The 15817-nt window shown below is 51.1% G+C and overlaps 1 protein-coding gene across 7 annotated transcripts in view; it reads right to left on the reverse strand.

Annotated features, from left to right (window-relative positions):
- The window catches only part of Rph3a (rabphilin 3A), a 77306-nt gene that overhangs the window by 10589 nt on the left and 50900 nt on the right, over positions 1-15817 (reverse strand). For 4 of the 7 annotated variants that reach the window (XM_076561344.1, XM_015997055.3, XM_042267733.2 and 1 more), the window contains 9 exons: positions 13545-13674; positions 11889-11975; positions 10665-10812; positions 9031-9069; positions 8786-8947; positions 5098-5184; positions 4608-4667; positions 3580-3774; positions 1102-1181 (listed from right to left, as the gene is read on the reverse strand). In XM_076561344.1, the coding sequence (XP_076417459.1) occupies positions 1102-1181; positions 3580-3774; positions 4608-4667; positions 5098-5184; positions 8786-8947; positions 9031-9069; positions 10665-10812; positions 11889-11975; positions 13545-13674 (988 nt within the window). The remainder of the gene's footprint in view (positions 1-1101; positions 1182-3579; positions 3775-4607; positions 4668-5097; positions 5185-8785; positions 8948-9030; positions 9070-10664; positions 10813-11888; positions 11976-13544; positions 13675-15817) is intronic. The other 3 variants (XM_076561345.1, XM_076561343.1, XM_076561341.1) reach the window with 1 other exon arrangement.

The raw sequence follows: 15817 nt of genomic DNA on the forward strand, positions 1-15817 counted from the left end.
GTTTCCTCACCTGAATAATGGGGCTAATAAAAATGCCTCCCATAGCTGGAGAGATGGCTCAGAGGTTAAGAGCACTGGCTGCTCTCCCAGAGGTTCTGAGTTCAATTCCCAGCACCCACATGGTGGCTCACAACCATGTGTAATGAGATCTGGCGCCCTCTTCTGGCCTGCAGGGATACATGCAGGCAGAACACTGTATACACAATAAATAAAAATGTCTCCCTCACCTGGTCACGAAAATAGAGAAGAGAGTAATATACACCTGATCACTCACTATAGTGCCCAGTACACAGCAGGGGCTCAATAACTGCATGCTAAAAAAAATAGCTTGGGTGGGAAGGTGGGCTGAGGCAGGAGTTGCTTTAAGATGTTGATTCTTGTTTATCCTCCAAACTGTGGCATTTGAGGTGTGAAAGAGGGTTGTGTCATTTCTACCTCAGGTCAGCAGGCACAGAGAGGGCACTGTTCTAGATACGTACAAATGGCCAGCCACCTCGCATTTGGTGTTCCCAGCCTGCCTTGGAGGAAGGACATCACTGTCACCCCCAATGAGTCAGAGAGGGTCAGCCACTTCCCCAAGTAACACAGTGTGGTGTCCTGGGCCAGCATCCACTTCAGGGGAGTCTGGTCCAGATCTTGCTGGGTTTTTTATTCCCCCATGGGATCCCAGACTTAAGTTCACGCCCCCCCCCCAAGGTCTGGAACTCAGCTCGCTACAGCACCTCCATCCCCACAAAACCACCTTAACACCACAGCCACAGTTCCCACCTCACCGCTGCTGCTCCTGGCGGACAATGGCATCAGCCGGAGAGACGGGAAAACTCAGAGACACCAAGTCAGGCTGTCTTGGTGGCACCTGCGCTGTCCCCTCTGTGTGCTGTGGGTGGCCTAGGTGACCCTCACAGCCAAGCTGCCTCCACTCCCAGGAAGCAGCCACGGGACCATGCCCAGAGGAAGTCCTCCCCAAGGAAGTCTTGCTATGACTGATGACAACCCTGTTCACATCTCCCTCGCTACCACAGTGACAGCAGGAGCCAGGCCTGGGACCCATCCCCTGAGTCTCTTAGGACAACCAGAGCCTCCCCGGGGGTCCCCACACACCTTCGCTCTGATGATGGTACACTGCAGGTTGCTGTTGTCCTGGTCATACAGAAGGCTGAATTCCAGGGCACCCAGTGTGGCTACAGGCAACACAAATGGGAGCCAAGAAAACGTAAGATGTTTAGTCAATCCACAGACATTTCCTGGGCACTCACCAATGGGTCCAGCCTCAGCTGGGTATTGGGACCACAGAAGAGAGAGAGGGCAGGCCTGGTCTTATACTCCATCCTGGTAGACCTCTCTCCTGAGAGCCTTCTGCAATCATTTGTATGTGTTTAGTTAGTGACGTCCTTCCCTGCCACGTTGAGAGCGCCCTGAAGATAAGGGCTAGGGATCTTGATTGACTACCCTATCCCTACTGTGTGCAAGGCATACATAACTACCATATCCCTACTGTGTGTGCTGAAGGAATACATGGATATCAGCATTTGCTGGTCCTCTTGCTGGGAACACACACACTCTCTCTCTCTCTCTCTCTCTCTCTCTCTCTCTCTCTCTCTCTCTCTCTCTCTCTCTCTCTCTCTCTCCATGCTCACATGGCTCACACCCTCTCACGCTCTACAGCTTGGCTCAGAAGTCACCTCCTAGAGAAACCCTCCCTGATTGTAACCTCGAAACAGTGTGTGTGAGGAGCTCATCCATAGTTTGACTCTTCTCTCTCCTGTTGCCTTTTGTCCCAATGACCTAGGGCCTGGAGCTGCTGAGGCACCTGGAGGTCAAGAAATCCTTGTCGGTGACAAAGCTGAGCGAGTGAGGAACAGAGAGAAGCCAGCTGTACCCAGCCCTGTGCCTGAGCTTACGCCAGGGCAGCCTGGAGGCTGGCAGAGGTCACACTCGGGAGATTGAGGACAGAAGAGCATCCAGGACAAGGATGGAGGAGGGCAGATACAGAATGCTGCTGGGGACTGATACGGCAGGTGGGCTCCCCTCTCTCTGCCCTGAGACCACAGCCCCCTGGCTCTGGAGGGCCCCCATGTCAAAGGGGGCAACTGCTACATCATACAGTGTGGCCCTCAAGTGACGGGAGCCCTGTGATGGGCTTCCAGCCTCTCTCACAGGCTATGTTGGGTGTTTTATGGCAACTTGACACAAGCTAGGTGGCCATTTGGAAAGAGGGGATCTCAGCTAAGGAAATGACCCTCCCCTACCTGACTGGCCTGTGGGACATGTTCCTGATTGATGGGGAGGGTCCAGCCCATTGTGGGTAATGTCATCCCTGGGCTGGTGGTCCTGGGCTCTATAAGAAAGCAGGTTGAGTGAGCCAGTAAGCAGAGCCCCTCCATGTCCTCTGCATCAGCTCCGGCCTCCAGGTTCCTGCCCTGTTTGAGTTCCTGTTTGAGTTCCTGTCCTGACTTCCATTCTTGATGGACTACAAACTGCAAGCTGAAATAAACCCTTTCCTCCCCAAGTTGCTTTTGGTCCTGGTGTTTATCACAGCAATAGAAACCCTAAAAACTGGCCGTTTCTGAGTCGCAGGGAGTCTTCCAGGACTATATGCAGACTGAGAGGAGAGAATTCCTGTTCCCACTCCCTAGGGACAGGAACTAGGGAGTGTGGATGGCCCTGGTGGGAAGGGGGGCCCACCCAGAGCTCAGTTCCGCCACCATCCACTTTCCTGTCCTGCACCCTTCGTATTAACATCGCTGTCATTCTTGATGTGTGCTCAGCCCGACACAATCATGGCGGTCTCCAGTTCACCAAGCACTTTCCCTGCAGTGCCTCAGTTTACCTACCCATCAGCCTACACAGGAAGCAATACAAGCTAGGGGTCAGAACCAGGTGGCTCTGTCTCCCAGTAGCATCCAAATGTTCTGCTTTCCTGGCTGCTTCAGCCATAGCAGACAAAGAAAAAGCCTGTGTGTGTGTGTGTGTGTGTGTGTGTGTGTGTGTGTGTGTGTGTGTGTGTGTGTGTGTGTGTGTGTCTGACTGCCTGTCTGTCTGTCTGTCTGTGTCCCCCTGGGTCTGAGTTCAAGAGGGATATAGTAGCTGCCTAATAAATCATTGTAAGGATGATCCAGCAGGGATCCCAGTCAGGAGGAAAAAAATGACTGCAGGTAGGCACACATCATTAGACTCAGGGACTCAGGCCTGTTTGAGGCGGTTGTGGGCCACCAGATAATTCTGTTTGGCAGACGGCCACCCGAGGTGAACCTCAAGAAACCCTACAAGAGGCTTTAAATGACTCAAGGAGGCTCCATCCTTGAGCTTTACCCCAATAGGACATGTGGTACCAGCACTGACCACACGGTGGCACTCACCAGCCATCTCAGCACTGGGGAGAGTGGCTGGCTGGAGCCCTCTCCCAGCACATCCAAGGCCCTGGGTTTGATCCCCAGAACCACAGGATGTTGAGGGTCCACATGTTAGCGGTTAGGTGGCATCTACTGGCTTCAGAGTCCCATTCCCGCCCTATCTCCAGCTCAGTTTCTGGGCGACTTTCCCCAACATGCCTCCTCCTCCCCTGCCAGAGTCACTTACTTCCTTCATCTGAGTCGTAGCTATTGGCCTCCTCCTCCTCCTCCGCAGGTGGTGGCTGGCGGGCAGGGGCCGCCTGGGAATAGGGGCCTGCAGGGTGGGGAGCTGACGATGACGGGAAGCCCCCCACAGGTCCTGTCCTCTCCTCCCGGGCTGGGGCGACAGCCCCTGGATAGCCAGGGTCACTTGGAGGAGCCTCTGTGGGGACAAGAGGAGACAGGGAAGAGGCAGCGTTGAGTCTGTGTCATAGCAATGTGGCTGGAGGAAGCTCCCAGAATGCTGGTTCCCAGGCCGCACTCAGAAATCAGGGGTCCGGGAGCCTGCATGTGACAGCCAAGCCCCAGGGCTGATTTGGATGAAAGCAAGATAAGCCCCACAGAGGTCAGTCAGTGGTGTGGACTCAGCCAGACAGTATGAACTTCAACCTCAGCTGTGTGACGTAGGGCCAGTTACTTAACATCTCTGAGCCTTAAGTTTCCTTATTTGTAGAGTGGGAGTTACCGAATCCAAAGGTGCGTTAAACAATGAGGGTCCACGGAAAAACCATGGCTACCTCGTAACCATGACAACCAGGCACCTGAGGCCTGCATGTGGGTCATGGAATCATCACGGTTTGCTTGTCATGGACCAAACACACAACAGGCTCCACAAAAGGTGGTTTTTGTTTGGCTGCTTGGTTGGTTGGATTTTGAGTTTCGTTTTAACATTTTTTTGTTGTTATTGTTTGTTTAATTTGTTTAATCATCCCAACAAGACTGTGAGGGAGGTCCTAGGCTGACTCACACTTCACAGAAAACACAACAAAACACTGAAGCTCAGAGAGGTTTAGTCATTGGCCAGGACTAACACAGCAGGAAGAGAAGGGTGGGGGAGGGTGCCAGGCAGTCTGGACTCTGAGCCACAGGAGCCGGCTTGTCAGTGTGGACAGTCCAGGGTTTCAGAAAGTGGGCTGCTTAGGCCTCATCAGACAGGTCTTGGGGTACAGGCTGAGTAAATGTGTTCTCCGAGAGGCTGGGACAGTTCACACTTGCCTGCACTCTGCTCTGGAAAGCGTCCTGGCCCAGGAGCGGCCCTGCTGCCCCCAGGGGCCCCTGCGAGGGGACAGAAAAGGAGTGGTGACGAGGACATTCTTCTGGTGTCTGTCCCTTCCCTCACTTCACAGGGTAGACAGGAGGCAATGGTGTGCAGAGGTCCCTGGGATGTCTGGAACTGTTCCCGGGGGGTGGGGGGGTGGCTGGCATTGGAAAAGCCCAGGTCTAACCTCAGCATGGAGATCTTCCCGAGTCCCGCTTCCTCCTCTGAGATGTGGAGGAGGTACCACCAAGGCTCTGTCCCTTCGCAGTGGACAGATTGCTCCACCCACCCGCGCCTCTACCGCAGTCCTGCCCTCAGCGCGGGGCCTCCTTCACTCCCAGGGGCTAGGAAGAGCTCAGGGCTCTTCCTGTTTCAGTCCTGCAGGGTGACGGGACTGGAGTCACTGCTTGGGGGCACCAGGGTACATAGGGGCTACATGGCAGGTACCTGGCTGCACAGGTTGAGGAGGTGCCTGGCTTGGCATCGAGGCCGGGGTGGGGCGGGGGGCCTGGACTGAGTTAGCCCTCCTCAAACCTGCAGAAAGAGGAGGGAGACAGTATAGTTCACATGCACACACACACACACACACACACACACGCATACACACACATACACACACACACACACACGCATACACACACACACACACACGCATATACACACACACATACATACACACACGCATACACACACATACACACACACATACACACACACACACGCATACACACACACACACACGCATATATACACACACACATACATACACACACGCATACACACACACACACACACACACACACACACACACACACACACACATACACTTGAGGCTCCACTGAAGGCTGCCCCTTCTCTAGTCTTTCTTTTTTGTCCCTCAGTGCTTAGACCCTCTGGGCAAATCTCAGCGGCTGGAGGGTTGTGGAAAAGCACAGGTCAGCTGGGCCCAGGGATGCAGGCCGGTCATCTCAGCCGCTCAGGTAGGAAGCTTGCAAATCTGAGGACCGCCTGGGACACAGAGTAAATACCAGACCAGAATCGGTCTCAAAATAAAACAATAAAATGGGCCTGTGGGCATGGATCCATGTAGCGTGCTTACCTAGAACCTGCCCCCAGTGAGCTGACGAGGGGATTAAGTGAGATGATACACACAAAGAGTTTAATCATGTGATCGGTGCAGAGCAGGCACTCCATAAGAGGGGTTAATGTTACTAATGGATCGTTCACCTGCGCACTATAGACAGCCTGCGTTCAACCAGGAATCCTGGATCAGGCTAGGAAAAGAGGAGAGAGCGCTGGGGGGGAGGGGCTCAAGGGCCATCTGGAGTGAAGAGGCATGTGCCCGGAAGTAGGCTGGGGAGGCTGACTTGGGTAGTGGCGTGTCCTAGGGCTGTGTCCGTCCTTCCACCCGGGAACTCAGAGAAGGGGGCAGTGAGGTCAGCTCAACGTGGAGTGGGTGGTGCTAGGAGCTTTCCAGATAAGGAGACGTGGACATTGATTGTACAGGGGCACATGTGTGTATACTCTTGTGTGTGCATTCATGTGTGCATGTGCCTGTGCCTGTGCCTGTGTGCATGCACACGTGTATATTTCTGCCTGTGGGGAAAGAATGCAGGGGCCAGAGGTCAACACTGGGTATCTCCCTCTAACATTCTCCACTGTATTTTTTGAGAGGGTTTCCTCCTGAACCCAGGGCTCTCCATCTCAGTTAGGCAGCTGGCTAGTGAGCACCATGATTGCTTGTCTCTGACCGCCCCCCCCACATCTCTGCTCTTGGGTTACAGTCACATCACAGGTGTGCGCCACCACACCGTGCATCTGACATTGACTCCGGGGGGATTTCGTGTAGTCAGGCACGTCCCGACGCTGTCTTTTCCTTCAGGTGGTTGAACAACACATGAAAAGCACTGATTACATCTAGAAAAGTCAATTGAAAATGTACCAAACATACACACACTCAATGCATGCACCCACGTGCACACACATGTACATGTGCTCACACAAAGACAAGTACACACACAGGAACATGCATGCTCCCACATGCACATGCATGCACACACACACACACACACACACACACACGCACACACACACATGCACGCGCACACACATGCACATTCATGCCCATGAATGTGCATGCACACACAAGCTAAATCATCAAACGCAGAGAAAACACAAAGGACAAACTTAATTTCACAGCTTCCTAGATTCAACACTCAAAGCAGAGGACCAGCTAGACTTCATCAAAAATCAAACCCCTAAAAATCAAGTGACATCATCCACAAAGAGAGTGAGTGAGCCACTGGGGGGCGGAAGCCATTTACAAATGACCCCGCCACAAAGGGCTGGAATCTTCCATATAAAGAACACCAGAAGCCCAAGGGCAACAGAGTCCTGTTTAAAACACGGGCCAAGGGCCAAACCAGACATTTCTGTGGAGTATCCAAGTGGGAAAAGCTGGGTGCCACTGACTTTTAGGGAAATGTCAATCAAACCTACAGCACCACTCTGAGATACAGACCCACACCCATGGGCCAGGGGTAGCTGGTACTTAAAAACCAACCCACAGCTGAGTGTGGTGGTGCACATCTTTAATCTTGTCACTCGGGAGACAGGTAGGCGGATCTCTGTGAGTTTGAGGTCAGCCTAGTCTACAGAGTGAGTTCTAGGCCAGCCAGGGCTACACGATGAGACCCTGCCTCAAAAATAAAAAGCGAGTGAACAGAAACCAGCACTGGGCTTAGGGTCTCAAGCTTGTAACCTCAGCACTTAAAGAAGCTGAGGCAGGAGGATCATTATGCACTCCAGTCCAGGCTAGCTACAGCGGGAAGCCCTGTTCCCAAAACCAACCAACCAACCCAGCAAACAAACACACCAGACAGCTAAACAAACCAGACAGTCACATGAGTTGACAAAGATATATAGAAACTGGAACCCTTGTGTATTATTGACAGAAAAGTAAAAGTAGTCTACGCTACATAGGAAACAGGAAGATGGTTTCTTTAAAAGATTAAATATAGAACTGCCCAACATTGTGGCATTCTCTCTTGCAGGTATCTACTCCAAAGACTTGAATAGATCTTTGTCGGAGATGTTCATAACAGCACAATTCACAACAGCTAGAGATAGCCTCATGCGCTGAGCACCTGGCCTCCAGCTGGTGGCACATTCTGGGAGGTGGTGAAACTTTAGGAGGTGGAGTCTCACTGGAGGACACTCCACTTCCTGTCCACTGCTGTGTGAACTGCTTGGCCACACCCTCTCCTCTATGCCAGACTGAGACCTCTGAGGCTGTGAGCTAAATTCATCTTTCTTCCTTTTAGGTTACGTCCTTCATCCTGTCACAGGGGCGAGGAAGCTAAAACCCACATTTTAGGATGTGAATACTGAGAAGCCAGGAATGGGGTTGCACACCTGTAATCCCAGCACTCAGGGACTGGGGCTAAGACAGGAGAGTCATGAGTTCAAAGCCATCCTGGACTCATAATGAAATAATCTCTCTCTCTCTCTCTCTCTCTCTCTCTCTCTCTCTCTCTCTCTCTCCTCCCTCTTTCTTTCCTTCTCCCCCTCCCTCTGTCTGTATGTGTTGGGGGTTTGAAACCAGAGATCACTGTGGGTCCTGAATACTCAGCCACCACATTGCAACCCAGTCCCCCACTATGAAAACAGCGATGCAGTCCCAAGACTGGGACATAGGTTCATTAGAAACAAATGTTCCCAGCCTAACACTCTTTGCTTTCAAAGTCAAGTGGCCAAGACTCTTCCCACCAGACATTTCATAGTATAATCTACTAGTGGTCCCAAGAAGCAGAGCCCTGATAATGTACCTGTTAGTCAGTTATGTCCTGGCCACGTTGTCCTGACCATTGACAATAACAGCAGAAGCCACAGGGGAAAGAAATTAGATGGATATTCACTTTGCTCAAAGCTAAGTGGCCTTTATTCTCCTTTAGGGAGTCAAACAAAGCAAAAACTCATGTAGTTTTCATATCCATGTTGGGGCAAGAAGAGGCTTGATCACAATTACAATATCTGGAGGTAGAATTCTATGACTCCTTGAATATAGACCAGATTTAGGTGATGGGAACGAAACATCACATACAGTAGGTGCTCAATAAAGACAGCATATGCCCACCTCTCTCACCTGCTGGGCTCCGGCTGGTGTCTCCAGCACCCCCACCATGGCCATGGTCCCAGCCCTCAGAATCCCGAGCAGCTGTACTCATCCGTGCCTCAGAGGCCCTGCGCATGGGAGGCCCATGGCTTCCTCGCCCGGGAGCAGAGGTGAGGTCGGGGCCTGCAAGGAAAGGCATGGCTTGAACAGAGAGAGGGAAGTGGTGGGGTGGGGTCCCGGAGTGGGAGACAGTTGGCCGAACCCACCTGGCTTCTGACCTGGGGCCCTCCTCTCCTCCATCTCACCTGGAAAGAAAGAGAAAGAGAAATAATGTGGAGTGCTGGCTTTCTGGCGTCTGGAGAGTTCTTACTTCAGAGCTCCACAAGGGGCTCAGCCTCTCTTCCTGAGAAAAGGTTTTGAAGCATTAAGTGAGCTTCCCTCCAGCCTCTCCCTCAAGCTTGCTCCAGATTTCCTTATCGCACGTGAAGACATAAGCACAGACCAACCAAACAACGGCCAACTCTTCTGCCTAGACCAGCAGTTCTGTCCAACCTTTGACATCATAACACGGCATCGTTGTCTGTGAATCTGCAATCAAGCACTACACAACCATGTTAACCCCCCCCAAAAAAAGACTGAAAATTCTGCTTCTGTTCTAAATAAGTTTGCAGTTCTGTTTTGGGCTGCATTCATAGCTATTCTGGGCTACATGTGGCCTGTGGGCTGTGGGTTGGACACTCCCAGCAGAGGGAAGAACGGATGACCAAGAGGAAGCATGGTTGGTAGGACTGCACACCCCTCAGGGACACAGTGTCTGTTGACAACTTGGTGGCTCTACAAGAAGAAGAAATGGCTCAAGTCACTCCATAAAGAAAACCTTTGGCACCAGGCACCATGACTCTGAGAAGTCATCCTACAAGAGAGCGGGTTGGGGGCTGAGATTTGAGCCCTGTGTCTCTAGCTCACTTTTGAGAAATGATGCCCAGCATTGCTGCTCAAGTTGGGTCTTGCCATCCAGTGTTAATTGGGATTATTACAAGGGCTTTGTCTAGCCAGTCCAAGTGGTGCTATCCAATGAAAATGTGATTTTTATGGAGTCATTTTTCTTCCTACTTGCCTCTCTCTCTTTTAATGATCACATTAATTATTAACAACCATACTCAGATAACAGCCATGATATTAATAGTGCTGGTAATTTTCTTTTGCTAATTTCATTTCTATTCATCTTTCACTTTTAATTAGTCCAGTTTCAGAATTGTTTACAGTCGATAGAAGAAACACAAGTGAAAATCAGGCATGGTGTCGCACACCTATAATCCCAGCACTAGGGAGGTAGAAGCAGGAGATTCAGGTTCAAGGTCACCAAATTCTAGGATAAAGGGGAGTTCCAGAGTATCCTGGGCCACATAAGATTCTTCCCAAGAATAAAAAGAAAAAGGAAGGGAAGAAAGAGAAAGAAGAGAGGGAGGAGGAGACAAAGAAGAGGAGAAAAGGGAGAAGAAGAAAAAGGAGAAGGGAGGGGAAGAAAGAAAAGAAGGGAGAGAGAAAAGGAGGAAACACAAGAAAACCAGGAAATCCTCTTTAGCAGACCCAAGTTCCCCAGGTTCCATGGTATATTCAGGTGAGTGGGGGCCTCTCCCAATTCCTAATTTTAATTTCTTTTGTGCTTTTCAATTTCCCACTAAGGAAGACAGCAAAGCCATTTGGCAAGCTGGTTTTTCTAGAAAGTTCCCTGTGATAACCTCCCAAACAAGGTTCATGGTAAACTGTGAAGGGGCTAAGGAGTCCTAGACAAGAGGCCAGAAGCTGAGGGGCAACAAGTACTTTCCTAGGACATCTCCAGGTAGACCAGTAGGCTGGGACCTGTCCAAGGTTCTGAAAGGGGTTGGCTTTGTCCTACCTCGAGCTGGAGCCCGGGCTGTAGGCTGCTCCAGGGCGGCAGGCTCACCAGCCGGCTGCTGAGGCTTGGTCTTCTTTATAGGCATGGGCTGTGGAAGGACCTGTTTGGGGAAACCCTTGAAGAACCATGCTCCTGAGCGCTTCCAGACCTGGGAAGGGAGGAAGGCAGGTATGGGAGACATGGCAGCCAACTGCCAGGGTTTTTTTTGTTGTTGTTGTTGTTTATCTTTGTTCCCACAGCTCATGGCCATGACAGTGGCCATATACATCTGTTCCACTCATCAGCCTCACAAACCTGATGGCCATTTTATTGATAGTGAAAGTTGAATGTTTGCCATGCCAAAAATCAATCCAATAACTCACAGCCAGAGAGAGAAAGAGGGAGGGCTGAATGCCAACTTGTAACTATGGCCTTGCACTTGATGTAAGTAATATGGGATGTACCTGTAAGCCCCAATACTTGGAGACAGGATGATCAGGAATTCAAGTTTGAGGTCAGCCTCAAGAGCTACATGAGACCTTGCCTCAAAAAAGACAAAACAGATTATCTACTCCCTGACAACTTCTTCAAGACCCCAGGCCTTTATCACGGCTTCAGGTTAGACAAGATGATATGGGGACAACTGGAAGATCTTCACATTCCCATCTTGCTATAGCCCTACAGGGTTATCCAGGGTGGCACATAATAACAGGGCTTCCATGACTTTGGTCTTCTGGCTTACAAGGTCCAGGAGAACACCAGAGGAGTGTGCAGATGTCGAGAGGGGAGTCATGGTATCTATCCCCTTGGCTCTCTCCCTGCTGTTGGGTGGTGATGACCCCCTGCTTCCTCTACCTATCTTCCTGGCTACTGTGGCCTCCTTCCTCTTTCGATTCAGACCAGGGGTGAATTTAGAGCCCTGCCATCACTCATATTGGAGGTTCCCCCCTCTACTTCCGGTGTCTCCCACTCTGCTATAAATAGCACCTTCATCAAACCTTCCCTGTGTGTCCTGCTGTCCTGAGGCTGAAGGGAGAGAACATGACCATGGTGACAATGTCTCCAAGGCAAGAATCTACAACAGTGGGTGAATGGTAAAGAAACCAGAGTGATTGGGGATAAGGTCAATAACACAAAGCAGGTGTGGGCAAGAGAGGGATTCTAGAGGAAAATGGACAGAAAAAAGGGAAAAAGTATGGGGAGGCAGAGGATGAGGTAGGAAGAGGCACAGGCCTGGCCACTCACCTCCCTCTGCTCAAGGCAGATCTTACAGAGCCATACTGGATGTGGGCGGTTATTGGAGGTCTCAACGCCACACTTGGTGCAGACATTCTGTGGGGAAAAAAAAAAAACACAGCTAGAGCACACACAGGTGAAGCATGCTTTGAGCTGTTGGGGGACTATGGACAGGCGAGAGGGGCATAGGGGTGGCAATGGAGTTCAAGATCTCTTGGGGGATCCAAAGAACTAGAACCCTTTTTCACTTCCTCCCGAGAGCAAGGCCAGTAGGAATAAGGTTTCACTTTGGATCTTGCTGCCAATGGCAAGAGCTGGATTCTTTCCCAAGATTGGAGGGGAGGTCTCTCAAAGAATCCATCCTGTGGGTCCTGGGTTCTCACCCACCACATAGATGAGGCCACTGGCATGATTTTTAAGAAAAGCCAGTGTATTCATTGTGTTTATTGCTTCTCTCTTTTCCCAGAAGACTTGAGACAGTTTTAGCCATGACTGCATGTCCACCCACTCCAGTAGACAAGGGCTGAATAATAACCAGACAACTCAAAGGGACACTGTACTCTGGGGTGAGCTTCCCATTGGCTGAGGATGAACAGGAAAACCCACAGGTGCATAAAATTGCAGTCTATAAAGGTAACTGTTATAATACATCATCTTTCACATGAACTCTCCCCAACACTGTATTTGTCTTGTTCAAGACAGGTTTTTTCGGTATAACCCTGGCTGTCCTGGAACTCGCTTTGTAGACCAGGCTGGCCTTCAACCTCAGAGATCCACCTGCCTCTGCCTCCTGAATGCTGGGACTAAAGGCATGTGCCACCATGCCCAGCTAGCCCAATACTATTTAAGCTGCTTGGATCACAGGGCAGGATACCCAGTGGCATGATGGGTATCTGTAGCTGGGTGGATCACTGAATTCCCTTGAATAGAATCAGGTGGGCCAAAGACAGTGGCATCTCTGTTCTGGAAGGGGTGGGTGCTCATAGTTCAGGGGAGCAGGACAAGAGCTTAGGGAGGGGGAGACTTCTCCTTGGAAGAACACTCCTAAAGCCCAAGGAGTCCATGTTGGCTGGAGAGAGGCTTTTTAAGTCTTTCTTTTAAAAAATAATTTTTTTACTAGTGTGTATTTTTGAGTATGTGTTGCCAAAAGAGAACTCTGCGGTGTTCTCTTTTTCTACATTGCCAGGGTTTCGGGATTGAATTCAGGTCACGAGGCATGTACGACAGGTGTCTTTACCTGCTGAGCCCCTTGCCTGCCTTTGCTATCTAAGTCTCTTGTGGCTTGACGCATGTTAAGGGAACATGCATGCATGTGTGAACTCATGCATGTACACATACATACACATGTACACACACACACAGCATACTCTTCAGACCACACACCTAACTTACTAACTAACCCATAGCCAGGATCCTCATGCCCCAGACTCCTGAGTTCATCTTGCATCGATCTCAGCTCTAAGGGGACATAAAGGCCTTCCCTGGAAGGAACCAGGACCCAGATGACCTTGAGAGACCAAGAATCCTGCAGAATTCACATCCTACCATGGCCCTTCAGAAGCCAAGCTCCATCCTTCAGACCCCAGATCCACAGTCTAACTCCCCCCCCTCCATCTGCCCCATGCACGTGTCCAACAGGAAAGGAAGGGAGCATGATGCTGGTACCTTCTTACAGTCTTCACACACGACACAGGCAGAGCCCAGCATGCCCAGCTGCTCTCCGCACAGAATACAGCGGTTCACACCATCCCCGGCCACATTCTTCCTCATGTTCTCCAGACGGTCCACCAGGCGCCTGGAGCAGAGAGACAGGACAGTTAGGGCCCCCAGGACCTGGTGCTCCCTGTGTGTCCCGAGAAGAGTGAGGCCCTCTATCTCTGAGTCTATGTTCTTGAAGATCTGACGGCGGCTACGTCCCTTTCAGAATGTCTGAGCCCACTCCAAGTCCGGACCCCTCAGTGTCCATCTGTGCTAACAGCTTCAGGTTCAGGCCTTTCCTAACTCACGAGGCCTCTTCCAGGGAGCTGCCATCAGAGTTCTGAGTTGGCTCGCTAAAAGTGACACACCTGCACTCGGCCATCATCGCAGGCATCTGGAACAAATGCTTTCAAACTAAGCAGACTGCAGGCACCTGCCAAAATGCAGAACTTTCTAGAAAGCTCGGAAGCAGTGCCGCTTAATGCTGCTGGCCCAGGCTCCAGCCCGATAATGAAGCAATGGGTGTGAACACTGACCCTGCAGGCACCTGGGAGGGTCTTTGGCGTCTGGATTTTCAGACATACCATCTACCAGTTTTAAAGTCCTCTCCATGCCTTTTCCTCAAAATAAAGATTTACTGCTCCAGCTGGGTGAGATGGCTCCCATCTATAATCCCAGCACCTGGAAAATAGAGGCAGGGGGATTGCCTTGAGTCCCAGGTTGGGTTGTATTCCAAGATTATAAGAGTGAGAGCCTGTCTCAAACAAAATGAAAGCAATGTCGAACCAACACACACAACCAAAAGGCTTGTTGTCTTTTTCTAGATACAGGAGCCAGGGGGCACTGGAACTTGGCCATTCCACCATGAACAGTGGGTGACAGAGCCCTTGGAAGGACCTGGGAACCACAGCCTCCAGAGGGTCGCCTGGCAGCCCTGCACACAGCCATCAAACGTGGACTCTGCCCAAGAGCCCTCTGGCTCCTAAAAATCATGTTCTGGTGCTACCCCCTTGAGTCCCTCCAAGGGAGAAGCAAAGAGCAGTCTGTAGCCTCCACTGTGACCCAGGCTACACCTTCACTACCAGGAGGTGGCAGTACAGAGCTCAGGCTCCCTCGTCCCCAGCAGCAGCAGCAGCCACCTCTCCCCAGAAACTATTCCTATGGACCCACAGAGGCAGTAACTGAAGCCCAGCAGCAGCCTGCGGTCCCAGAATACCCGAGGTGGCAGGAGCTGCCCCTGAGGAGCACTTGCCCTGTGATGGGCATCGAGGTCAACACTCTGTATCAGTTTACTGAGCAAACCTTCCAACCTCCCCAGGAACTCAGGATTCCCTGAGCAGGGGGAGGGGGGGCATGGCTCAGTTGGTAGCGTGTTTGTCTATCATACACCAAGCCCTGGGTTCTATTCCCGGGACACACAAATCAGGAGTGGTGGCACATGCCTATAATCTCAACACTTGGGAAGTTCAAGGTCATCCAGAGCTACATAGTGAGTTTGAGGCTAGCCTGGGCTACATGAAACCCTGTCTCAAAGAAAACTAACTAACTAAATAGACAAAAACTCCCCGTAATTTTTATCTCCTTCTAGAAGATAGAAACTCCCTGGTGTGTGTTCCTCTTTCATGATGGTGTGCAGCGGCAGTGGACCTGGCTTTCTGCCAGCCCCACGATCATGAGAGAAAATGACTGCATTGGACTGCGCACCGGGTCACTTACATGGGGAAGTCACATGCATTTCCTACCTGATGTTTACAACTTGCAATGAGTTTATCCTACTACCACCACCCGGCACCCTGTGAGGATCCTCTGCACTCCTGTACCCATTTATTCAATTCAGAAAACTGAGGCTAAGTTGTTACTGGGGCCACTGAGTCGAAAGGCAGTGATAGCTGAGATCAAGACTCAGGCAATCTGTCCCAGGCCCTGTCCCCTTACTGCCACATACACAGCAATATGCCAAGCAGTGCTGGGAACCACTCAAACAGCCGAAACTCACCCTTACCTGTTCCCATGCCTTTCCCACACCAATGGCCCCCTCAGTCATTGGTAAGGCCTGAGCTGTACACAATGACCTCAGCTGCTTCTGTGTCCTAGATGCAATTCGAGCATCTAGGAGGCTGAGGCAGGAGGATCATGAGTGTGAGGACAGCCTGGGCTACTTAGTGAGTCCCAGGTCAGCCTGATCCATAGGGCTATCCCATGTACCTTCCCCACCAAAGAAACCAACAACAACATAAATA

Source organism: Peromyscus maniculatus, chromosome 23 (assembly GCF_049852395.1).
Source record: "Peromyscus maniculatus bairdii isolate BWxNUB_F1_BW_parent chromosome 23, HU_Pman_BW_mat_3.1, whole genome shotgun sequence".
Lineage (NCBI taxonomy): Eukaryota > Metazoa > Chordata > Mammalia > Rodentia > Cricetidae > Peromyscus > Peromyscus maniculatus.